The sequence below is a fragment of the Leptidea sinapis genome, chromosome 2 (assembly GCF_905404315.1).
Source record: "Leptidea sinapis chromosome 2, ilLepSina1.1, whole genome shotgun sequence".
Lineage (NCBI taxonomy): Eukaryota > Metazoa > Arthropoda > Insecta > Lepidoptera > Pieridae > Leptidea > Leptidea sinapis.
In genome coordinates, this window is record NC_066266.1 from 13,414,285 (window position 1) to 13,441,871 (window position 27,587).

A 27,587-nucleotide genomic window follows, 5' to 3' on the forward strand; every position below is an offset into this window, starting at 1 on the left:
AATCACGTCAAACAGCTCTTCGGAATACTCCCCGTGATAGATGCGGTGCAAGACAACTATTATACAACGCTTACTTTAAGTTTATTTGATTTTAGACTTTGGAATAAAAGAAACAATTGTTTAAAAAGCTTTGCATTAAGTACTTTATTTGTAGCAACACTTTGTGTCAATGTTAATAGTAATGACTAGAACAATATAGATTTATTTACAATAATAATTTATATATATTTTTACTATATACATTTAAAAATTTATAGAACACAATATAATATAGCTGGAATAATACAGTGCACTATAATTACAATAATATGTGCAATTAAATAGTATTATAATTACATTTAAAAGGAGAAATTTATGTATTTTTATATTTAATACAGTTCTTAATTATAGGGTAGTTTGAAAATAACTGTTGTTAATATAACTGTATTTTCCTATATATTTATAAGACCTCCGATTTATAAATATGTAAGAACTTTTTAGTTATTCCAATGTATAGTAGAAATACAAATAAGATTTGTAGCCAAAATTTATGAACGATGCGGGACTCGCACCCGCACCTCTCGGGGTCCGCCCGAGCGCTCCACCATCTGAGCCAACCGTTTGAGTGACGCATCGATCGTAAATCTTGTTTCATCTCCACTTACAGGCTATACTTTGCAGTTATTAAACTGCTCCTGCCCCTTGGAACTGAGATATCGATACAAACATATACAATTTAATATTTTCCATTTAATACATTGTTAACATTATAAAATTAAGACTTAGATAGAATTTTCTCCGTTATTAATATTATTTAGAACCACTGCTGCTGATTATAATAAGTAATAAACGTTTATTTCAAACGTATGTATCCAGATATTGTATGTATGTAAGCAACATTTATTCCTATTTAACTAAATTAATATTGTAAGTTTAGTGATAGTTTTAATAAGCTACCTCCACATCATCACTACCGTACAGACAGACGACTTGACACAGGGTTAACTCGTTAATTTTGTATTACTCATTCGGGAAAAGTAGTATCTTGGCGCTCGCTGTGGCGGTTGAAAGAGAGCCGAGTGCGAAATAGTACATTATCGTATACTATATTTCCTATTAAGTTGCGCAAAGTTCGACCACTATAATTACTTTTAAACATTCCCCCACACTCACCACATTCCCGCACGCTCAGCTACGTTCCCGCACGCTCGTGTCAACGTATGGGAAAGTGCTACTTTGCGAACGCAAATGCATGCGCAAAATCGAACTTTGCGCACGATAATAGGGAAAGTTTACTTGTCGAACGCAAATTATACTTGGCACACGCAATATTCCAAATATCAAAACTAAATTGAGGTTGACGCGTCTGCGAATTTCATTTAATATTATAATTTAAGTTTCAAATGCTTAAAAACGAATGTGTAGTCGAAAATAATACATGAATTCGCAAACGTCGCATTTGTAATACAAAATAGTGTGTACAACACGTCCGACGTTGTCGATTACGTTCGTGCGTTCATGTTCGCTTTCGTGGGCAATCGACAACTTGTAGCGCTCGTTGCACAATATACTATTGTAAGTATAGCGTTAGGGTGGTTTAATATTTAAAATACCACGAAGAAAAGCGTATATATGTATAAACTTTATATATTCTGTCAAAAAGTGGTTTCAACAGCGCGCAAATTTGACGTTTAATTGGAATAGCGGCCTTAAGTTACAAAATAGTATGTGCAACTCGTGCGACGCTGTCGATTGATCGCGAAGCGAGTGCGGTCATTCGCTTGAGTTGCACATTATACTAATAGTTCCGTCTGCGAATTTAGGTAGGATTTATACAACACCCAGAGCGTTTTATACCCGGCGAGTATGTTACCCACCGTCTACTGATATAGAAGGACTGACAGGAGCTAAAATAATTTCTATTGTATAAAAATAATGATTAGATTTTAATAGACACAAAAATAATTAATTTATTCCATTCAAAAAAAAATATTATGTTAATATCACATATTTACTTTAGATAAAGCGGAATATACTTTTGGGAATAATTTATAGTATTATATAAAGATAATTGTTATTAAAATCAATTTATTACTTTGTAACATAATATATTATTCTTTGATATTTATAAACTGCATATATTCGAGAAGCCTAAGCATATCCACTTTTTCTACAATGATATTTTTTTTAAGTAAGCAAGTATAAAGTATGTATGTAAGTGGCATCATTGTTATAATGATTCTGTCTGATACAGACAAACTTAATACATACGAAAGATTCACACGGACTTAGTAGAAAAGTAAAATGGCTTATATTATTTTAACCATTCACAATCAGCGATTCCCAACACCACTCCATAACTTCCTCCCTCCTGGTGGATAGGCCACACACTGCGAGGGATCCCAACCATATACCGAGGCAAGCCTTAGACTGGACCCATCAAGGAAAACGCAAACGTGGCCGTTAAAAACAAACATGGAGGTGGACTGTCATTGACGAAACGAAAGACATCGGAAAGAACTGGAGTGAAAATAAGAGAGACGCTCAGGACCAATCGCGATTCAGATGCACTGTGGATTCCCTCTGCCCCTGCTAGGGGATACCGCAACTTAAATGAAATGGAATAATCTTACCTATGTTAACTTTTAATGAAAAGTAAGCAAATAAACCCATTTGAAAATTTTTAATATTTCGGAATAAAGTACAAATTAATAATAAGTTTACTTTGTTCTTCGTTGTTTATTGAATGCTTTGAAAACAATATTACCATTTTAAGCCGTAGAATATGCATTAGACTTAATATTATCTTTATTGAATATTATATTTGTATTAAAAACACAAAAAAATATTTTTTGGCTGTTATTAAATATACCACTTTAACTTATGAAACTTCATATTAAAAAATTAATAGTTCCCCAGATTGGATAATGGGTTCTTGCAGAATATGTAAATCATTTTTACGTGGCAGGAATACAGAATAAGCAAACACCAGAATCATTCTGAAAATAATTCATGACCCATCGCAGCTTACTGCTGTAAGTATTAAATACTTATTTAACGCCTAGTAAACATATGGTTCCAGTAAGGATTATTCTCAAATGATATCAAACAGTATCTTAATAAGGAAGAATAAACAAGTTGTTCACAAATCATGTCGTTATTACTCTTGCGAACATTCGATAAATAATTATATATTATATATTCGAAGTGCACGAGCCCCGTGAGCGTAAATCATAATATCTGAACATTATATGTTATATATAGGTCTGAATCTCATTGTATTTTAATGTCATAATTACTCCGGCAACAAAAACACGGAAATATAGGCTCGCACGATCGAATGAGAACTCTAAATAAGTAGAGATAGATTTGAAATTATTTGTTGCGTAGTATATGACATTAGATTACTCACTCGTCAACAAGTGTAAGTATGTCATGGTCAACAAAAGATAGTTTGTTTTGTTGACGTGACGAAGGGGTAAAAGGTTATCTCAAACCTATATATCGAAAAACAGTAGCAGTAAGGAAGGTCAATCCGGGTAACACGCATGTAATCACTGATAAACACTCTCAAGTTTGCTAAGTTTTATTGGTATGGTTTATTACGAATAAAATTGGACAGGATTATAAGGCCCGACAAAATTTCCAACGATCGTCTTTGGCAACGCTGTCATGAAGTCCAACAGATAAAACGCCGCAAATGGAGCTGGATATACCACACACTCCGGAGTGATCCCAACCATATACTGAGGCAAGCCCTAGATTGGATCCCTGAAGGAAAACGCAAACGTGGCGGTCCAAAGCAAACCTGGTGGCGGACTGTCATTGACGAAGCGAAAAACATCGGAAAGACCTGGAGTGAAATCAAGAGAGATAGATGCTCACGACCGATCGCGATGGAGATGCACTGTGGATGTCCTCTGCCCCAGCTAGGGGATACAGGAACTTAAGTCAAGTAAATCATGGTCTAGTCTATAAAATATCATAGCGAGACTGAACCGTAGAAGAACTTGTTTCTTTTAGCTCATCAAACATGAAAGCCTACAACATATTTACAATTTAATCAAAATAGTGAGAACTTACAAAACTGTGACACTACCTTATCTAGATTATAATTAGATAACAAAATAGCTAAATTGAATATATATAAGACTTATACTATCCGGCCTAGATCGAAGTTAGAAAGAGACGAATTGATACCCAAGCTGGAAAACAGCGTCATCATAAAATCACAAATATTTACTATAGCTAAACGTTAAAGATATTCAATCAGAGATTTCAGATATTTTTCAAGCCCCAAAGCTTCAACGCTGAACCAGGCAGACAAACAATAATTTGATCTGATAAGATTAAATATATAATCACAATTATAATATAGATTTGATTTTAGCTATAGATAAAATTTAATATTAACATCCATATTAAGACATACATTGCTGTAAACAACTTATCAAAGAAAACGCGCAATGTATTTAAAAGACCTTGAATCGAAAGTTTTAAATATCCAATTTATGTTTTTTTATCTTGAGATGTATTTTATTTAGTCAATTCTATAATAACTCTTGAGGAAAAAGACATAAACTATGCATCTTTTGAAGATATTATCACAAAGACATATAATTATACTTAACCAACTCTGAGATAGGACCATACTTTATTAGTTATATTTGACTTTAAGGCGAGTCTTTTACATTATCACTGCAAACTTCAAAAACAAATAATTATTTTTACGTAAGCTGTGTTCTGAACATATATTTGTATAAATCTGAAATGTGTGAATAGGTGCGTAAACCTTTTTAAATAATTTTATTTCACATACCTTTTAACATCGCTTTGGTGATAACTGTCATTAGAATTTTATGTGAAAACAATATTTCCATCAAAAACTTAGCAGCCTTGCATACTATTCGGAAGTAATATACCGATATATAACTTAAGCTAATACGTTTGAATTTGACCATTTCTTTTCAATTTTGGCGTGAATTTTTTTTGATGCTTTTATTTCACACATATTCAAACATGTTTAATCTTTACTTGTTACCAAAGCTTAGCTAATACAATTTTTTGACATTTATGAGTTTGTTACAAGAAACCAAAAAACATCTTTGATACCTTAGATTAAGGATTGGTCTCCGCTGCGCTCTAACTAGGTACCGCACTATCTAAGAATAATAGTATTTTTGTAACGGCAACTTTATATTGTAGTGTGTATTGGCTATGTGATCCCAATGTCTTTCTTCCATTTTATATTTTCATGTAGTATTATTTTTACAAAGTTTAATACGCAACCCGGCATTTTAGTTTCAATTATTAGCTAAGTTTAACAGTACATGTGGCAGGTCAATGTCACACATTGTTCGAGACTGGATCGAGTACGCCCACCTGGGTTGCCGCACTTTGCGACTACGCCTGCGGTATATAGTTGGAGCGCAGCGGAGACCAATCCTTAATCTAAGTTTAATACCTTATACATTCGTTTCTCGTTTATTACGGCAATTATGTAATAAGATATGATTCATTATACATTTTCAGTTAGTTACAAAAATAGATTAATTATGAATGGTAATTCCTTGCATAATTTATACGTCTAGATGATAGACAACCGATGAAAACAAGCCATGTTCATTACTTTAGTGTGTGTGACAATCTACGTCTTACACACGCGATTCGTATATCAAATTGTGTTAGTGCATGGCTCAAAACTTTCATAGTTTTAACAGCTTCGAATAAATCAATTTATTAAGGGATTACAACGCGTGTAATTTGTAAGTGTGTTTATAGATTGTAAGATGTTTCGTGAACTTTTCATGGGTACAGGGGGCCTTTGAGTCTCGAAGGTCTACTCTTAAATTTGTAACAACTTTACTTGTGAATGTTTCTGGCAAATAAGGAATTTGAATTTAACTTTGAAGATCCCGGGTAAGCTAAACTAATAATAAAAATGTGACTTTTATGCAAAAATTAATGTAAGAACACAGTAACATTTACTCGCATTGTAAACATTAATAGTGTTTTATTTAAATGTGTTTTCACAGCGGCTGTTACAGTCAATATAGACGTATAAATGATCTTTATTAAATTCATAGATATACATGCATCTATCATAAAATGGCTGACAAAGAGATTCGGAAACTAAGCGAGTGCTCTCTATGTAAACACAAATGACTATTGGTCATTGAGCTAAAAATTGTTACGCAATGACATTCAATACATATAGACACAACACGTCATTAAAAAAACATAGCCGACATATGGCACATGTCACGCTTTACACTATAATAAGCTTTGACTGCTATATCTATACATTGCCGCATTTACTTTAGTTGTTTAAAATATTCTTTGTCAATAAGCAGCAATGTAAAACATTTACTCAGTTACGTACATAAATTGAATTGAAAATACGGTTCGGACACACGATGAGAAGTGTGCTTACATTGTCTATGAGCACACTTTTGCCGTTCATCTTTCAGACGGCGAATCGTAGCGTATAGAGTACTCGCGACACCGTTACGAGACGCAGTTATGTGTGCAGATTATATGTATATGTACATAAATCAGACCGCGAACGCGTCTTGATAAATAAAAATTGGTACCAGGCAATCAAAGTTGAAGAAGAGATTATCTTATTTATGAGAACATAAATATGGGAGCGGTGATAGCGTAGATAGAAGATGAATGTGACAGAGACACATAAATTAGATTGGTAATAAGAGTAAGTGAGATACACTACAATATCTACTATCCCTTTCGCTTATTCGATTTTTAGTTTGGACCCAGTTCATCGGCGCCTAACAAACAATGGCTGCCGTGGTGCAAAACTGTTTAATTTAAATTCTAATTGTTAATACCTAATTGAGTGATTTGGTGTGAATTCAGTTATTATTAGAATATTTGACGTTGTTGTCTATCACGTTGTACAAATCGTTCAGAACGAAAACATAGCACACGTCACAGACTATTGCTATCTCATTTACATACGCTGACAGCGAATCAAGTGTCCATCTTCTATCAACGCTGCGAATGATATGTCGTTATATGTGTACAGAATGTCATTGAGTTTTACGTCAAATTTTTTATAGTTGCGTATATCCGTTGTTTCTTGAAATACGACGTCGTGGGTAGGTGGCCTGGCGTCAGAACACATCGTCACTCGGATCGTCGTCCAATTCACATAACAGCTTACTGCTGTAATTAATACATAAAATATATGTTAATTTCTATTAAGTAGCTTTGCTTTTTTCTAAGACACGACGAAAAACAGGAGTAAATATACGATGAATTGACTGTTGAATTTGTTGGCTGAGATTATGCAAAAATTCTGAGTGGCACTACAATTGCGCTTGCCACCTTGAAACAGGATATTTAGATATTAACTCGCACTTAAGTCCACTATAATGTCTGTGTATGTATAAGTGTTTTTATACATACGAAGACATTATTAAGACGGCTTAGGAAAAACTGAGACTATAATCTGAACAAAAAGGAGATCAATAATTTAAATTTAGTTTAGTATGAAACGTGCAGTCATTTGACATAAGTTTGAAATAGTAGTTATTACAGTATGGCGATCGGCGACGAAGTATAATCCGGCTAAGTTTAAAAGCGAACAGTTGCTTATGACGAAGTAGATTACGGCTATCTTGGTTTTTTACAAGATTATATCCGTCATCTGTCAATCTATCAATGACTGCACGTTTCATACAATTGAGTGAATCGCTTATTTCTCAGAGAGTTCGCTAGCCTGACAACAGCTGTTCTTCGATACACTGTCTGCTGTCACCACTGATCTGTATAAATACCACTGGACAGGCTGTCCCATATGTTTGACAGCAAATTTTTGTGCCTATTTGAAGCGCCACTCGCGAGCGTCCTAATATTGACGTATAATACAAATGGTTGCGAAGGAACGTAAAGCACTCTAAAGTATTTATCATTTTGAATTATTTCGTTCGTTTTCCGTGTTATTTATAACTCAAGAATCAACGTAATAAAGTACACATTTTTTTTTTGTAAATAGTTTCACACCATCTATCGATGTTTGCTGAGGCTGTCATCACTAGTTTTAGTACCGCAGATATGCAGCTATGGCCAACAGCACAAGAATGGCGAACATCAAACAGGCACAAAAGCACTTTGACAGCCGCCAGTCCAGTGGTCAATAGTAGAGGTCAGTGGATGTCACACATCTAAAAATGCGTACCGTTTCACATACCAAAAAAGTTAAAAAGTCCGCAATTCGCATAAGTCACTCATAGATTTCCATTTATTTCAATAAAACTATTAATCAAATAAGTTTTGGATACTGTTATAAATTAGTATAGTTTCTATTGTAATACTTTATTTAATGATATTCGACAATGTACTGTGTGTAATGAATCGCGCGCTTGATCTTTCTATTCGGCTCTCATTATGCTCAGCGTAATCTCAGCTGTCAAATGAATATAGACACCAATACAAACATAGCGCTAAACTTGAACTAAGCTAAGTTTTACGCTAAGTAATGTCTGAGCAAAGTCTGAGTACTCTCTATAGATCTTAGCTTCAGACTAGAACTAGAGAGTGGTAATAGCGTGATACCTACCACGTTATTAGTACTAACAGAAACAATAATGCAATCTTATATAATTATTGTGAAAGCTTCTTAAGGCTATGTCAAGAAAAAGCCAAATTCAAATTCAAATATTTTTGTTCAAAATAGGATGTAACATTACTTATTGAAAGTCAAAAGAAACTACCACCCATTCCAAAATGAATGCGTCAGGCCTGAGAAGAATGGGCGCAACAAACTCAGCGGGCTTTTTTTTATAAAATGTTTACAGTGTAATATTGTACAATTAAACATATTATTTAATAGCCTGAGGGCGGTCCATTCCCAATCTACCACAGATTATCATTAAGAAAGTCATTTATGTTATAGTAACCTTTGCCACACAAACGTTTTTTAAGAATTCTTTTGAATAACGTAATACTTTTGTTTTGAACATTTTCTGGGATCTTCTTGTAAAAGCATTTTTTCTTAGCATTTCTATCTTCAATAGACATTACGAAAAAATCACCAAAGTACACTAACTTTTACAGTTGGAGCCATGCCAATTATTAACTATTTACCAATACTATTTAACATGACATAGTTTTATTTTTTTTGTTAAGAAAACTGTATTATGTTTGTAACAAATTAAAAAATCTGAATTAAAACTATTATATGGCGATCTTGTGTGAGAGAGGTAACCTAGCTCGCTCGATTGCTCAAGGCCGTTGGCGCGCTCCCCAGCCTTAATTCAAATAAGAATTAAAGGCCTTTAACAGACGTTCAATTTACTTTTTATGTTTCTGTCAATCACTAATCGCCTGTACCGATTTTTATTAGTATCATTTCGATAGTAGGTATATTACAACGCTTTGATTTTTTTTTATTTATCTGGAGCAAACTAACATTGATTTAATCTGTCTGGAGATCCAATATAAGTGTTTTTTCAATATTTTTTTATAAAATAACTATTGAATGATTATCAATAGTATGCAACTTATTCGACATGTGTACTAACTGTAAATGTCAATGGCCATTATATGAGTTCCTACCTGACCTACTTGCAGCCATCAGCAGATATATATTTTTTTATGAAAATAAGGGACGAGACGAGCAGGACGTTCAGCTGATGGTAATTGATACGCCCTGCCCATTAAAATGCAGTGCCGCTCAGGATTCTTGAAAAACCCCAAAAATTCTGAGCGGAAATACTATTGCACTCGTCACCTTGACATATAAGATGTTAAGTCTCATTTGCCCAGTAATTTCACTAGCTATGGCTACCTTCAGACCGAAACACAGTAGTAATGTTTATACATTACTGGTACACGGCAGAAAAAGGCGCCGTTGTGGTAACCATGATCTGGCCGGCATCCTGTGCAAGGGAGCCTCCCACTGGTAAAATATATCATCAACATATAACAAACATAATATTCATGTAATTTTGACTAATTTATGACACCAAAAATTATGTATTTGAGATTACAAAAAAATAAATATACCATCAGTACATAACAACAAACTATAAACACTCCAATAATAATTGCTAAGCAGAAAACGCAACAGCTTAGTTGTGCAATGCAGTAATACATTAACGGCCGCTTTCAACAACTTATCTATCTTTAGTTTAACTTACTAGATGTAGACAAATCTATCCTTTCACGCTTACTTACATTGCAATAACCTATTGACAAATAGCATTGGACCATAACTATATTGGATACTATGGATAGTTAAGATCAATTAAACGGTGACAGCAATGTTTCCGTAAGTTAAACTAAGGATAGACGGGTTATTGTAAACGGCCGGAAGTGCAATGACGTTATGTATAGAATGTCATTGATTAAGTGCCTAAAAATTCTTACTTTGCCTGACAATATTGGTGCACATTTCAATTACATATAAATATTTGTTTAGATACGTCGTTGTTCTAGCTATATTGGGACTTATTGTGCAGTATTATTGAAGTAATAATCTAATATAATTATCGACCGCAAACTAAACAATGTGCCAGAATGATTAATACCAACATCGTGTGCTACAAAATTCTACTCGGAGTTAACTGATGGCAAAAGCACACATTTTAAACTTAACATACTTGGAAAAAATAATCAGTTGCTAAATAAATAGTTAGCTTCATCATGATGGCTCATCTTGAATCTGGTAAGCGAAACATTTCCTGCAATTCCAATATTTCAGGTCATTTCTTGAAGGTCACCCAAAAATTAATAAAAGTTATGTACCTTGTACATTTTTTCGAATAGAAATTTTGGATGATCTTCAATATATAGTTAAGTGTTATCTAAAGTAATGAAAAGATATAATTGTACTTACTCTTCTTTGCTTGTGTATGATTCAGCGTGGATTCTCCTGTTGCAGGCTCTATCACAGCAATGACAATGCCAATACGCGAGAACACTAAGGCTGAACACGAATACTGTTGTTGGTAGAACCAAAGCCAAAATTAACCCACGAATTGTTGAATCCCAAGAATATCTCGCAACTACTAAATCTGGTCTCGTCATACTGTAGAAACAAGGAAATAACTTTGGCGCTCTCGCCCCAGCATAGTCAATTGCAAATACTGAGCAGTTGACTTTCGGCGGATAACCACAACCTTCAGGGTTTATCAGGAATTTTAGGTCCGTCTCATCCCATTCAATTGGTAATGTTTCATTTCCGAGAAATGGTCTTCTTGCTAGATTTACTCGAATTTTATGGCACTTTGTTGGTGTTGTTGTACAACCTTCTCTGCATGACGCCCAAGTACAATTTGTTAATGTCTCTGCATATTTATGTTCCGATACGGCACATATGCCTGCCTCTGGTGCAAATTCTGCTAATATTGTTTGAACGGCTGGTTCAACCACAAAGGGTATTAAAAAAAGAAATGCAAATACAGCTAGAATAGCTGAGGTGCCAAGGCAAAGAGATGTGTAAAATTTAAAGCGCTCTAAGAAATGTGCAATTAACTCCTCTCGTGTCGGCTCTAATGGTTCTTCTAATTCTGGGCTTTCTGCTTCTGCTGATGCACCCATAGGCAGAGTTGACCGCTCCGATAGAGCGGGCGAGAGGCTCGCACGTGATCTACTCAAAGTCGACATGAAAGCAGTTTTCTTAACGTATCAGCAAACAATTAATCGTCTCTTAGTGAACTAGCCGGACCCTCACAAAGGAGGGGAACACCTGAAACAGTAAAAATGGTTAAATTATTAAAACTTTCGTGAGTCCGAAACTAGTCGGTACTGACCCCGACAAAAATGTGAGATAAGCCGTATTAACAGATAAAGTAATAATGGTGTTAAAAATACACACAAAATCACGAACCTTAACATAAACTTATATGATACAAAATCTGATAGAAAATCTTAAATGTTATTAAATCGATTGCGAGGTTGTCAAGAATACACAACAACCTTGAGACGATCAAAGCGATAACAAGATTATAGAGATATTAAATTCTGATAAGATCGGGGCTGAAAGTCTGATTTTTATTTATTATATTAATACTTTATTTAGTAAAATAGTTTTATTTTACGTTTATAAAAAGTGCTCACGTGACTGATCTCAGAGAGGTGAAACAGGATCATTCGGATGCATCTGCAATTCAGATTGTCCACCACCACAGGCCTTAAAGCGCATTTTTGCGTCATCACCAACTACAACCGTTCTCTGACACAGCATCAATGTAATACAGGATACAACCACAAGTACCGTAGGTAGAACCAAAGCTACTAAAAACTGACGGTACGTTGCGTCCAAATCAAATCTTGCGACAACTGTATCAGGGTTATTCTCAGTGTAAAAACATGGAAATCTAGCTTTAGCGTTATGATCAGTGCCATCACGACCATATGTTTTTAGGAAGTCCTTGCATTCATCGGCAAGAGTATTAACGCAGCCTTCTAAATTGATCATCAAACGACTATCATTGGCTAGTGTTAGTTCAACTTCAGGCGGTGCAATAAACCGATTCGGTGTCGCTTTTACTGTATACAGATATTGTAAGTGAGTGAAATTTGTAAGATCAGCTATTTCTGTTCTTGGTAAGAGAGCTGAATTAATACAGTCAACTGCGACAACCCCAGATGTACCGTTATGTACTGCATGACATGACAACATTATAACTTCTTCGCCTTTATCCGTCCAAACTATGTTACCACCATCTTCTTGGGCAAGTTTAGTACATCTCGCTAGAAACACTCTATCTCCACTTAACACAATGACATTCTTGTTACGGGTCGGAATATCAACACATCTTCGGTCACAGTTATAAGGTGTTCGTATCTTTCGACAAGTCCCTCTGCTGCAAGAAAATAGGCCATGTACATCAATACAGGTAATTTTTCCTCTTCTACCAGAACATTTTAAAGGTGGTTCAGTGTCTCGGAAAGCACATTCGAAGGCATCAGTTATGTTTATACATTTTCCTTCGGTACAGTTAAAGGTTCCAGTCAAATTCTTACACTCGTCTCGAATGCAATGATATTTCTTTGCATTTTCCTGATCAATACCGTAACACGTCTTATTAGCAGCATTTCCGCACTCCGACAGTAAAATAGATGAACCATTTTTCCTGACGTTAACGTAGATTTGTATGCAGGCTCCAGAGGTTTTGCTCAAACACCATTCTCCACAAGAACCCCAGTCACAGTTATCTTTGTTGACAGCTCTAGTTGTTGTACACATAATGGGCGTTGGATCGATACCGGATGCAATAGCACGAGTGTAAGGCATATAGATCGCTACAGTAAGATATACGATTGCTACGCAGCTAAGTACGGCTGTCATTTGACAAACACATATAGTACCACATATTTTCTGGTCCTGTGGTGGTATTATAAGATCTTCAACAGGGGTGGGTTTAGTCTTCGGCATTGTGTCTTTGTGCCACCCGTAACCGAATGCCACTGACGTCTGCCCTACGGGCAGCGCATGCGCGGTATAACGATCGATTGAGCGCACTGCAGGCTGTCCTTACTGAGCTATTTTTTAAATTATTTCAATGGACGTGATACTATCTTTAATTACACTTAATTTTTATTAATGTCGTTTACTTACTTTATTTTGTTTTATCGCTTCAATGTCCTTCACTAAATACAATTTTATGTATTGAGTTATTTTATTATTACTATTATTTTTAATTTTCTATTATTTAATATTATGACTTATTGATCTATTGTGATTACTATATATACGGTATGACTTGCCATATCACACACCTCGTAATCATACCCAATCAAAAATATGTGTCGCTCATTTCATATATGTGTGTCTTCCTTATGAAATTAGCCGTTCCCGCCCGCTTAGCTGGGCGAATTTTAAAAGGAAATAAATTAAGTTTTATTCATATTATAACAAATACAATAAAAAAATAAGTAGCCATAAACCATCTAGGATAAATTTCGCATCGAATGGTTGTAGTTTCATGTCGATACCATCAGTGGTTTAGGCTTGAAAGAGCCTCAAACAAAGACCATTTTCACTATAATATATATATATATATATATAAAGAAGATGATAGAAGATAGCCAAGTTAGACAAAGATGTTTTCGATTCGAGACTTTCGTTATTTTTTAGTAAACTTAGTGATTAATAATTAAGTAGATTAAGATTTTTGTAGTTGATATGATCTTATTCATGAAGACTGTGTAGGATTGCAATAAGATTTAAATGTAATTTAATTATGACTTTAGGTTAGAAATTATTGTAATCTGTTTAAATTGCCTTAATAAATAAATATCACTAAATCTTTCCTTGGCGGAGTTGATAAATAACAAAAAACAATTACCTATCAAATAACTTAAGAATTTCAATGGATACATTAATTATTATGATTCGAATCACAAGAATAAAACGATTCTTCAGAAGTTAAATACTGATGTACCAATTAATTATTAAAAATATACTTTCGACACACTCTATTTAAATATTATACTTTGAATTCATTTCGTTTTATTTCCTATTTAACTCGATATAATCAAAGGAATTAAAGGGTTATTGAAATCACAAGTTAATATATCTACTGATATTAATACTAAACTTACCTTATCTTGAAAGATTTTCTCAGCGCTTATTTATGATATATAATATAAACTTATATACTAATTGGCAGGAATTTCCTTAATGTAATTATTCTATGTGTATTTGTTCAGGCTTCGAACGATTTCATTTTGACATGACTTATGTTTTGCTTCGTGTAGAGTGAAGTTTCGTTCTACTGCGCATGGCTTTATTGTGAAGTTATTTGGTTAACTGACGTCGCATTTCTGCCAAGTAAGGCAGGTATCGCAGAAAATACATTGTATATTTCTGCAATACCTGGATATATAGATTATAGACCAGGGCCGATAATTTTTTGAAGCGTAGCCAGTGAAATTACTGGGCAAATGGGACTTAAGTCTCAAGATGACGAGCGCAATGGTAATGACTAGAGACGGGATTATATGCAAATGCATATGCTTTTGCATATTTAGTACCTTTTCAGCGGTAGTTGCATATTTTAGAAAACAAATAATTACTATGCATATTTACGCTCGATCTTGCCCATCGTTCGATGCTTTTCATAGTACGCCCAAACATTGCACTTATAAAATTCTGCCCAGTAGCCAGTAACCTCAGTAGACGCAGAACGCTCCTTTTCCGCTTACAAAAATTTATTAAGCGATCATACACATAATTTGTCTACAGAACATTTAGAACAGTACTTAGTAGTACATATCTTTAAAGATAAATCTTAAATTTCATTGTTACCTATGCAGGTATATCTTGTAATAGTTTCTTTCACAAATACGATTGTCAGTACAAGCCTTTATAAAATGAAATAAAAATATGACTTTTTACTTTTTCCTGTTTATTTTGGCCCTTTTTATGGATTTTCGTGCATATTTTAGTTATTTTACTTGCATATTTGCATGCACATTTTGGGCATTTTTTGTAGCGTACAATCCGGTCATTAGTAATGACGCTCAGTTTCATATTTATACCAATTATAATATTTCCTAACTAATAAATAAAGCTAAGTTTCCAAGTGTTTCATTATTTTACTCTAACCTGTGTAACTTTTTTAAAGTCGTTTTATTGTGTTTTTTTTTTAATATTAATAAAGTTTTCATTTATTATAAATACTTACTCAGGAAGATTGTTTTTTATGTAATTAAGGGACGAGACGTGCAGGACGTTGATGGTATTTGATACGCCCAGACCATTACAATGCAGTGCAGCTCAGGATTCTTGAAAAACACAAATATGTGCGACAACACAATAGCGCTCGTCATAAGATGTTAGTCTCATTTGCCCAGTATTTCACTATTTATGGTGCCCTTCAGACCGAAACGCAATAATATTACTGCTTCACATAGTGGGATAGAACCCATTGGAAGAGTATATAACAAAAATGAAAGAAAAAATAAATTTCGTGTGATATGAGGACTATATCAAAAGGTGTGTGGAAAAAAATATTTTGTAAAAGTTAAAAAAAAAAACTTGGATATTTGAATATTTCGCATAAATTTTGAGGATGTGGGAAAAAAGTGACAAAAAGGCTATTGTTCTTAGGTAGTGTGGTTTATAGTTGGAGCGCAGCCGAGACCAATCCTTAATCTAAGAACATAGGTATCATATTCTAAAACCTTCTTCGAAACACCGCGCATCTTATGGTATTATTCCCATCGCTTTAGTAGTTTTCGCAGTATAATCGAAGAAAAAACGGCTCTCTTTTTTTTAGTTTAAGTCGGCAACACGTCCAATTAACAAACACCTTAACTGGTGTTATATATTGTTATATTAAAGGACGGATAAGAACAGGAGGTCTTAGATTTAGTTATATACGAAAACTTAACAGCAATGTTGAGGCGTTGCGTTCTTGCTAAAAGTTTTCATCAGGCGTTTACTTTTTAAATAAAATAAAAGGCAATTTTTATGCTATACTGGTACAAATTAGGTACAACATACATGTAATAAACGTCAAAAAATATAATATTATTATGTCTATATTACATAATATATACATAATATATATTATACAACATAGAAATATACTTATTTATATCTACAACATGTAAAGCTCAGAAACACCAAAACTGGTGTAATCATACTAACGGACAAACAAAGACATGTTGCGTTTAATCTGTTATCTGCAACCATGCTTTAAATCCTCTATTAAAGATTCTGAAACAGTAAGCTGACTGCTAACATTAAAAAAGCCAGTCCTAGTAACCAAAACATCATCAAAACGAGTACTGTAATAAAATTCAGTACAACATTATTTTATAGTTTTCTTAAGTCATACCCGGCACATAAGTTATAATATGTTTTATCTAAACCCATGCTTTAAATCCTCTATTAAAGATTCTGAAACAGTTAGGTTATTGCCAACATTAAAACACCCAATGTTCTAATAACCATTACATCATCCAAACGAGTGTTTTAATGTTGTACTGAATTTCATAACAACACTCTTATGTTTTTTTTTCGATCCCTTCATGCGCAAAGAGTTTCAACAGACAGCCACATTCTTATTGCTCGATGCGTGGTATCTGTAAGAATTTCAACGAAAGAACATTTTCGTTTACGCGCGTTCCACACTACGGAATCGTCGAGCGCCGTAAAAAAAAGTAGGTTATTCGTATCCCCGCCATTTTTCTTCAATATTTTTTTTGTCTTGTTTACAAAAAATGAGCGATTCATTTAAAACGCTGCAAAAGAACACTATATTCGAGTGAATTTTAATTATTGCACTATACAAAATGTAAATTACTACTAAAATAAATAATTGTTTCATTAATACTTAGTTTATTTGTATATAATCAGTAATTAATGATATTAGGTTACTACTTGGACTGGTGTTTTAATGTTAGCAGTAAGCTAACTGTTTCAGAATCCTTTAGAGGATTCATATTCTGGGTGTAGATAAAGTCTTGTATGCAACTGTTGATAATTAAGTATTAAATCACTCGTGTAATACTATTATCACACTCGGCTAAGCCTCGTGAGATAAATCCACATTCGTGTTTTAATACCCCTTATTACACAACAGTTGCATAAATAACTAATTTGCAAGTATGTCCATCCTATAATTTAATTGTCGCTTTATATGTTACTTAGCTAACACTATTTTTATTTTCTGAATTGCAAATGATATCATATACAGCCTTAGATCACTTCGAAACAAATAGACTATAGAACTAACCTATATTTTGAGCAATACACGCACACTAACACAATGTACGCACACTTGACTAAAATACCTGGCCTGTTTTCATCGGTTGTTTAACAGCAAGAGACTCTATTTAGATGTATAAATTATCTAAGTATACCTCCTTGCTACAGTTTACGAGACACATTCCCTTGACACACGGATGTCAAATTCTCAGTAATAATAATGTTCAAGTGGTAACGAAACCCTAAAACTCTTCAGCGGTGCATCATTAATAAAGAAATGTTCATGTGAATGACCATATGTTGAATGAATGATATGAATGATCATCTCAGGAGTCTTGAAAGCCCCTTAATATTCTGAGCGGCACTACAAGCGCGCTCGTAACCTTGAGACATTAAGTCTCATTTGCTCACGCAGCATGCTGCTTCACGGCAGAAAAAGGCGAAGTTGTGGTACCCATAATCTCTACTGGCATCTTGTGCAAAGCAGCCTCCCACTTGTCAACTACCATCAATTTAACCCAGTGATTAATCCTTGATGACGAAAACGCCAGTTTTAAAGTTAATTTCGTAAATCATCAAGAATCTAATGAAAAATAAAAAGTTTACAATCTTTTCTTGAGGTTAAGTATCTTTTAGATGAACTTTACTGTCGTTTTGATAAAAATATATTTTAAGAACAGCTTGTATTTACAATTATTTCGTATTCATATAAATACTTACCAAATAATATCTGCTTAAAAACATCATTGCAATTCTGTTTCTGAAGTTTTCACCACACGTGTGTTTGAATCACATATTGTCACAGCAATGTTTATGCTTGTCGGGTCTACCGCGCATGCGCCATGCCATGCCAAACCATTCGGTACCACTTGCAGCATTTTCATCGACCTTTGTGGTACTGCAGCTAAGACATTAAAAGGAATAGAAATATCGCATCAGATCCGAAAGGTACACAGACCAGTATAATCCAATCATGTTACAATCTTAGCTATATTTTACATGCGTCATAGACAGGAAGTTGCTATCCATCTCAATAGAAGAGGGAGTCACTGACAGAACATTGAGTCTGTCACTGACTACACCCATAAAACTACCATTAATTATATATACCATATACAACAAAGCTGTGGAATAAACTTCCTTGTGCGGTTTTTCCGGGTAGAAACGACATGAGTACCTTTAAAAATAGCGCGTACATCTTCCTTAAAGGCCAGGTGATCCATACGCTCATTTGTCTTCCTTTCCCATAAAAAAAATCCATCTATTGCTTCTGTAATTGAATCCCACAAAGATAAAATTTTCAGTCCATACGACGGATAAAACCTTGTCCATATGCAAAGTACTTTCTTTCACCAAATTCTTTATATGTGGACCTGTTATATGGTTCAAAAAGCCACGGTTAATCATATGTGTGACAGTTCCCAGAGCAGGTATACCATGGAGGCAGAAGAGAAGGTCACACTCATCATCCTGGAGTGTCGAAGTGTGGCCTTATACCGGGCCCAACACCAAGTGTCAACAAACATTCTCCCTGAGGCTATCACATTTGACATCAAGGGTTTGAGTAACTTTATCACTTACCATCACTACTGCATTACTAATAGAACTGAGAAGCAATTTCAAACAAAATATAGTTGGTATGGTATTGGGGCTCCTGTTTCCGGAATTAAAACACCAGTGGGAGGCTCTTTTGCACAGGATGCTTGATTATGGGTGGCACCTATTTCTACCGTGAACCAGTAATGTGTAAGCATTACTGTGTTTCAGTCTGAAGTGAAATTAATGGGCAAATGAGACTTAACATCTTATGTCTCAAGGTGACGAGAGCAATTATTGTAGTGCCGCTAAGAATTTTTGGGTATTTCAAGAATCCCGAGCGGCACTGCGTTGTAATGGCAGGGCGTATTAATTACTAATCAGTTGAATGTCCTGCTCGTCTCGTCCCTTATTTAAAAAAATGTTGGGTCCATTTTGCGCGTAGTAATGGCCAGTTACTCAGCTCAGCTCCATCCAGAAGTTCAAAATATTTCTGGGATATTCACAGACTTCTTGGGGTGACCTCGTATTCACTAAGGTTTTTGCCCGTCGATTGGCCACCTGCATATTCCAGGATTACGTCTTAGGGCAAACAGCCCGAAAACTGCACTGTCCGTTACGCCGATTGTAAAAAGGTGCTTGTTTAGTGATGCTATTATACAAACAAACATAAACTTGTTATGCCTACTACTCGGTTAAGTCGGGTCAGTAAGTCTTTTATTGGTCGATGCATATGCGTCTACAATATGGTCCCAGAAATTGTACAAAAAAAAATGTGTTACGAAATTTAAAAGAATTGTTAAAAAACCTTTGTGTGGGAAAGGTTACTATAGCATAAACGATTTTCTTAATGATACCACAGACGGGGAATGAAGCGAACTCCCTCAGACTTTTTAACTATAAATGTTTATTACATTGTAATCTATATTTTCATGTAAAATTAAACCGCTGAGATTCTTGCGCCCGTTCTTCTCAGGTCTGAAATGCTCTATTTTGAATGGGTGGTAGTTTTTGACGTTCAATAAGTGATTTTGAATCCTATTTTAAATCCTTATTAAAACAAGACAAATGGTAGTAATAATCTACTATAAAAATAAGCAACAGATGATTTTGAATAGTGAAGAATATAATAGATATGGATCTCAATATGCCCTCGATAGTGATATTAATCATATTTAAGGCGCTATAGTCCTAAAAAGTAACATTTTTGAAAATCTACTTAAAATACTTCTATAAATACTACGGTTCCAATTTTTTGACATGTTTATCTTCATTTCTTTATCAAAAATACGGTTTTGAAAACACGATTACGAAATAGTCTCGATGGATTTATTTTTTGAAAAAAAAAGGCTTTTTTATATGAATTGTTTTATATTATTATAATACTATGATGGCTATAAACACAAAACTCATTTTATTCGATAGTTTAGTATTTATAAACATTCCTCGTGGGTTTTATCAATTTGCTTTTTGATTATTTTATATTAATTTCTTTCATAATAAACCAAACGCAACGCCTTGGTTGCATGCTCGCTCATGCCAGTAGTTCATAACTACAACGCTGTTCATAACTGCACTGTCAATGGTGATGGTAATTATACTGAAGGTGGTGGGCTATCGATAAGACAAGAAGCTATTGATATCTTCTCTGATCACCTCCACCGCTACAAAAGAAAAATACAGCATTCTGTTATGTCCCCAGTCGAAAGCTAATATTTGTAAATATTTGAAAAAAAAAATATGAACGATATGGGACGCGAACCCACGACCACTGTTCCGTGCCAGTGCTCTAACCAACTGAGCTAACCGTTCGAGTGACGTATCGTCATAAAATCTTGTAAGCTTTGTTCAACTCTCAGGTTTATTTGTGTATTAATCCTAGAAGTGACTTACGGGCATTCCCAATATACTATCTACAGATAGAGATAAATTACTACCTTCTACTGTCAGTAATTAGCTGTCAATAATCTGAAGCTGTCCCAATATACCCGATAAGTCATTCTTATCGCCTTATATTGGGACGCGTGTATTAAAATTTCCATACAAACTTCAATCGCTGGTAAGCTATTTGTCGTCCTATTGACAGACAGCGTGTCCGGATAAGGTGAGTTTCCGTCGATGAGTTTATTGGGACAGAAAAGTCAACGATAGTTACGATTTTTATCTCAAGTAAGAGATAGACTGAATATTGTAAACGGCCGTTAGTGAAGTGTCACTTTAAAAACATAACAAATTGTGTAAATATGTCTTATGTTGCTGTTTAGTCACTAATATCGGCAACGCTCCTGTGATTCCTCTGGTGTTGCAAGAAATGGTGGGCGACGTTGATCACTTAACACCAGTTGACCTGTACGCTCATTTGACCTCCTATTCTATAAAAAAATGTATTATGTTACAATGATTTATTTGATGAGCTCTCTTTCCCTAGGTCGGATTTAATTTATTTCTCATAGTTTAAATTAGTTTAACATTTTGAAATACTAATATATTTTTTTTTACATTTATATTGTTTACTGTAGACTAAATTTGTTGTTGATGTTATATTCTTCGATTGTTTTTCATGTCTCTAGTCGCTCTTGTCGCAGGCCGATCCATCAGAAGGCCCCGAGCATCAGCCTAGCGGAAAACTTTAAGAAAGAAGAAAGAAAGCGATTCACTCGATTTTATGAAACGTGGAGTCACTGATACATTTACAGATGATGGCTATAATCCTGTTAAAAACGGAGATAGCTGAAATCCACTACGTTTTAAGCAACTATTCGCTTTCAAACTTAATCGGATTATACTTCGTCGCCAATCACCGTACTGTAATTGCTACTTATGTCAAATCACTGCACGTTTCATACAAAACTAAATCTCAATTTTACTTAGGCAGTCCCGCCCCTTATTACGTAGTATTTACATCCTCTTTGCCGAGCATTTAAAAATGGACAGACTGACGTAACCTGCAAATCCTTATTTAAATAATAAAATATTTTTTTACTGTCTGTAATTATGTAACATTTTATACAACACGGTTATATTATCTCTGGACCAACGATGACGTCACATTGTTGTCGCTTTGTTGCAGTATGCAAATCACTGCAAAGATTCTGGGTTAAAAAAAGTATTTATATTTATATCAGTACTATTACAGCGACACAGAACACCAGAAACTACAGAACTATTAACAAAAAATGTCAAAGAAACGAATGAAAACTTCAAAAACAAAGAAGTGATAGCATGAAAATATCACGACATGTACCTAACGGTAATGATACTGCAAATCGTACTGACGCAACAGGACGAGCGTGAGGGGGTGAAAGGGAAACGGGAGGAGGCTTCAGGCTCCAGCGAGGTCCGGAGATAACTGTGAGGGAAATAAATGTGGCCGGGATGCAAATGTAATAACTCTGCCACTATTCAGCCATATTTATAAATGTAATTAATGTGAATGTCAAATGACGTCGACACGAGCTCACGTTGCATTGACGAAATATTTTAAATTAAACATGTTTTAAACTTGTACTTTTATTTATGTTTCTCGGTTTGTTTATCTCAATGCATTCGTACTTGAAATACGAGTAAGATTAGTTTTGCCCATATTGGAGATTTCATCATTTTTGTGTGAACTTAAGCTTTAAATCTCAGATTATATATACGTCTAGATCTCTTGAGAGAGTCTCTTGCTGTTAAACAACCGATAAAAATAGGCCAGGAATATTAGTTTAGTGTGCGTGACAAGTTACGTCTTACACTCGCGATTTGTACGACACTCTGTTTTAGTGTGCGTGAATTGCTCAAAATAGTGGTTAGTTCTAAAGTCTATTCTTTTCGACGTTTTCACAGCTGTCTTTAACTTATAAATAAATGTTCTACGCCTTCAATTTTAATTTCTTCCAAATAAAGAGTTACTTTTTTGTTCCAAGATAGCACAAGTAATGAAAAACACCAAAAGTAATTTAATCGAGTAAATATTTTTTGTCTTTCTTTTTATATGATAGAGGAGCACAAACGAAAAAAGAACATCAAACAAACTGTCTCGTTTTTTGGATCGGATAGACAAGGGCTGATTTCCATGGGTCCTTTACTACGCCTTTTTTATAGAAAAAGAGGACAAGCGATCGTACGGTTTACCTGGTGTTAAGTGATCACCGCCGCTCACTTTCTCTTGCAACACCAGAGGAATTACAGTAGCGTTGTCGGCCTTTATCCGTACCCATGTCGTATCGTCCCGGAAGCACCGTACAAGGAAGGTTCCATTCCACAGCTATGTAGTACGTGGAAGAAAGCTCCTTGTAAACCGCACTGTGGAAGAACGCCACACATCCAGGTGGAGGAGATGATATTCTAATTTGTGGCGTGTCTTGCGAAGGTGGATTTCAGCTGCAGGAATCAGGTGAAGCAGCTCTTCGGAACACTCCCTGTGATGAATGCGGTAGAAGGGACACAATGAAGCGAAAAAGCCTTTAGAAAAGGAGTGCTGGAATAAACGCGTTAGCACTATCTTGATATTATATCTTCAATACATATAATAAAATTGAAACAAAAAAGAACAACTGTTAACTATTTTTAAACACTCTGTGTCCTCTACACAAAATACCGAAAGTATATACAGTAAAACTCACTTAAAACGATTTCACACACAACAAAAAATGCATCTTAAACGACAAAGCGTAATAAAAGAATTTGCAAGGCGTCTCAAATCACTAAACACACAATAATGCCTGGGCCATTGACAAAAATGGAGTTAACTCCTCTTCCTTTTTATCATTGGATCAGGTGCCTGGATATTCTTACATTGTCATCAATGGAAGAATATCCAGGAAAAATCTGCAATATCAGGGGTTCCTGTTCTTCTGTTGTTGGCATATTAGGCGTATTAAACGGGATGACGAATGGTATTAAGCTTTACGAAATGAATAAATACATGAATAAAATATTACGTGACCCGCGTATATTATTGGTGGGGTCGTTGACCCGCATCGCTCGGCTAGTGTCTCAGCCATGCCCGCGTCGAACGTATATCTAACGCTATAGATAATTACGTTCGAGTGATTTTTGCCTAAAATGTTGGGAAAACCTCGCCTTAAGTTGCGTGGACTGGTGTAAAATGGCTTCTTAAGCGTAACCGTATCAGGCGGGTTCTCTGTATTAGCATTTCATTGACACAGTCTTCTATTTGTCCTCCAGAGTTACATTTGTTATGGTTTCTCTTAAAGGCACCCGAGTTTCGACATACGCACCGCTCTTACAGCATGTCAAATCAAATCAAAAGCTGCCCAAAGTAAAAAATACACTTATGTATGTGAAGTATAATGTAAAGGGGCAAGAAATACAATACGTAAATATTTAAATTAAAATCAAATCTAAAAAACTATACAAAATGTTTCAAAAAATATCTCAAATATTTCTATTTACTCAAGTGAGCGTACATCAAATCACACACATTGGAAATAAATAATTTTTATGCAATTTTTTTGCTCTCCATTGCCCTCTGAGCGACAATGAGCTTCTTCACAAGGCCCATAGTTAGCGACCAAGTCTGCGTTCCGTATGTCATCTCTGGCAATACACACATTGGTTAAAAAACTTCCCGAACGCTGCCCATCCGACTTGTATTCGACGAGTGACCTCTTGTAATGTGTACTAATATTACAAAGAACTATACAAATATAATATACTTACAAATATAAGGCTGTTTTTTCCTTCGGTCATACTGCAAAAACTACTGAACCGCTCCGAATAATACTTATACCATAAGATGCAGCGTGTTTTGGAAGGTCTTAGTATATGATTCATAGTGATAACTTATACGGAACCTACCTATATTTATTTGACTTAAAAATTCCTATATTATATTCACACAATTATTCACAATACTAATAATTCAGTCAACTACATATCATTACATAATATGACAACTCATAAGTGGGCGCGGGGTACTTAATGGCAAAACAAAGTTTGCCGGGTCAGCCAATATTGTGTTTATATTAAACAGTATACTCCGCAACTCTGACTCACCTTGATCTTAATTTACATCAGGTACAAGTACTATCGTAAACATTTAACAATAAAACACACTGGTTGTATCCGGATGAAACGAGATATAAATTACTTAATTCAGGTAATTCGAGTAATCGTGACGATTAGCCTATCAGTGGTCGGTCTCGACTTCACTTAAGCAGTTTTTATCGTGTAGTTAATAGTGGGAGGCTTTTACGCACACGAAGGCTGCTAGGTAGGTACCACAGCGGTGCCATTAACTGCCTTGAAGCAATTATGTTCAGGAGGTCTATTACCACAATCGATAGCCGAAGTTTCGGTCCGACACGAAAGAACGACGAACTTCGAATTACATCCTATTACCAAAGTACCTCGGATCCGAATAGTGCGGATGGATTTCATTTTGGAACCATACACATAACCATAAAAAGTGAATAATGATAATAATGTCAAACAATGAAAATATTCACCAGTGGGAGGTTCATTTGCACAGGAAGCCGGCTAGATTATGGGTAACACAACGGCGCCTATTTCTGCCGTGAAGCAAGTAATATGTAAACATTATTGTGTTTCGGTCTGAAGGGCGCCGTAGCTTGCTACTGGGCAGATGAGACTTAACATCTCATGTCTCAATGTGACGAGCGCAATTGTAGATCAGAATTTTTGGGTTTTTCAAGAATCCTGAACGTCACCGCATTGAAATGGGCAAGGTGTATCAATTACCATCAGCTGAACGTTCTGCTCGTCTTGTCTCTTTATTTTCATAAAAAAAAAAGATCAAAGTTCTATGGTATATCGCATTGTCACATTGCGGACCATACCGAGTACGACGTCGGACCAATTGGTGCGAGGCGCCCACCGGACCGTTCGATGGTCCGGCCGTACCAAATCCGACCATGTGCTTAGAAGGTTTAGGCTGTAACAGTACCTCATTAAAATTAAAAAAATAATGTTTTTATTTATAAACAAATTGTTATGTTTTTAAAGTGATTCTCTCACTTCTAGAATTAATACAAAAATAAAATTTGAAAACAAAATTGAAATTGAAAATGAAAATGAACGATGTAGGACTCGAACCCACGACCTCTGGCGTTCCGTGCCAGTTTATCACTTTAAAAACATAACAAATTGTTTAGATTTACAAGAGCGACAATTTCAAGTCAAATTTTTCTTAATATGCAAATATTGGTGTTAAGCAGGTTATCAACTTTAAAGTAGATCCTGTAGATGAAGCCACAACCTAAGAGTTGAACAAAGCATACAAGATTTTATGACGATATGTCACTCGTACGGTTAGCTCAGTTGTCAGAGCACTGGCATGGAAAGCCAGAGGTCGTGGGTTTGAGTCCCGCATCGTTCATAAAATTTTGTTTTCAAATTTTATTTGTGTTTTTATTTATGTTGATTTCTTGCCAACCAAATGGAATAAGAACCAATCGAAAGTATAAATTTACTTAAATGTTTTGTTTACGACCTTGCAGTATCATAATATCTATATATATAAATAACGTGACACGTTGTTTGTCCGCGATGGACTTCTAAACTAATGAACGGATTTTAATGGGGATTACTTCATGGACTGCAGTTTGGTCCAACTTGAGAGATAGGATTAGTTTTGTTTTCGATTTGGGACCCATAATTACATATTTTTATTTTCAATATTTGTTTTGTATGGACATATTTTGTCTGCGAAACAATTTTATTATAACAACAGGGAGCATTTTTTACAATACAATTCTTGATGTTTTGAAATATTATTGGCAAACTCCTATAAAACAGTTTTTTTATCTACAGAACAACGTCTGTCGGGGCAGCTAGTATATTATATATCTACCTCATTTAACGCGCAATCTATGTTTTTGTAACTTGTTTGCCTTTCTGTCCGAGAATTATTATAAGCTGTTATAAGTATATTGTAAACATATTGATACGTATCTTGAGTTTGTTCACGGTATTACAAATAAATATGACTAAGTACTTATAAAAATCTAGGTACTTATAAAAATCTTTTTTTTTTATGGAATAGGAGGACAAACGAGCGTACGGGTCACCTGTTGTTAAATGATCACCGCCGCCCACAATCTCTTGCAACACCAGAGGAATCACAGGAGCGCTGCAAGCCTTTAAGGAAGGTGTACGCGCTTTTTTTGAAGGAAGTCATGTCGTATCGTCCCGGAAACACTGCACAAGGAAGTTCATTCCACAGCTTTGTAGTACGTGGAAGAAAGCTCCTTGAAAACCGCACCGTGGAAGACCGCCACACATCCAGTAGTAGGGATGATATCCTAACTTGTGGCGTGTCGTGAGAAGGTGGAATTCGTCGGCATGAATCAGGTTCTTTATTTCTAAAAACTTTATTAAGATTATATTCAATGAAGATATCGCCATATTTTTTATC

At 35.0% G+C, this 27,587-nt stretch overlaps 2 protein-coding genes across 2 annotated transcripts; both read right to left on the minus strand.

Moving 5' to 3' along the window:
* Positions 1-238: 238 nt before the first annotated feature.
* Positions 239-11,610, minus strand: LOC126977346 (protein tipE). Its single transcript, XM_050826115.1, has 2 exons — positions 10,841-11,610; positions 239-7,164 (listed from the first exon to the last, which is right to left on the minus strand). The coding sequence occupies exons 1-2, from the start codon at positions 11,608-11,610 to the stop codon at positions 7,113-7,115; spliced, it is 822 nt and encodes a 273-aa protein (XP_050682072.1). The 3' UTR covers positions 239-7,112.
* Positions 11,611-12,073: 463 nt separating this feature from the next.
* On the minus strand, positions 12,074-13,394 carry LOC126977188 (uncharacterized). Its single transcript, XM_050825908.1, has one exon. It carries the CDS (start codon positions 13,382-13,384, stop codon positions 12,074-12,076), a length of 1,311 nt encoding a protein of 436 aa, XP_050681865.1. The 5' UTR covers positions 13,385-13,394.
* Positions 13,395-27,587: the final 14,193 nt, after the last annotated feature.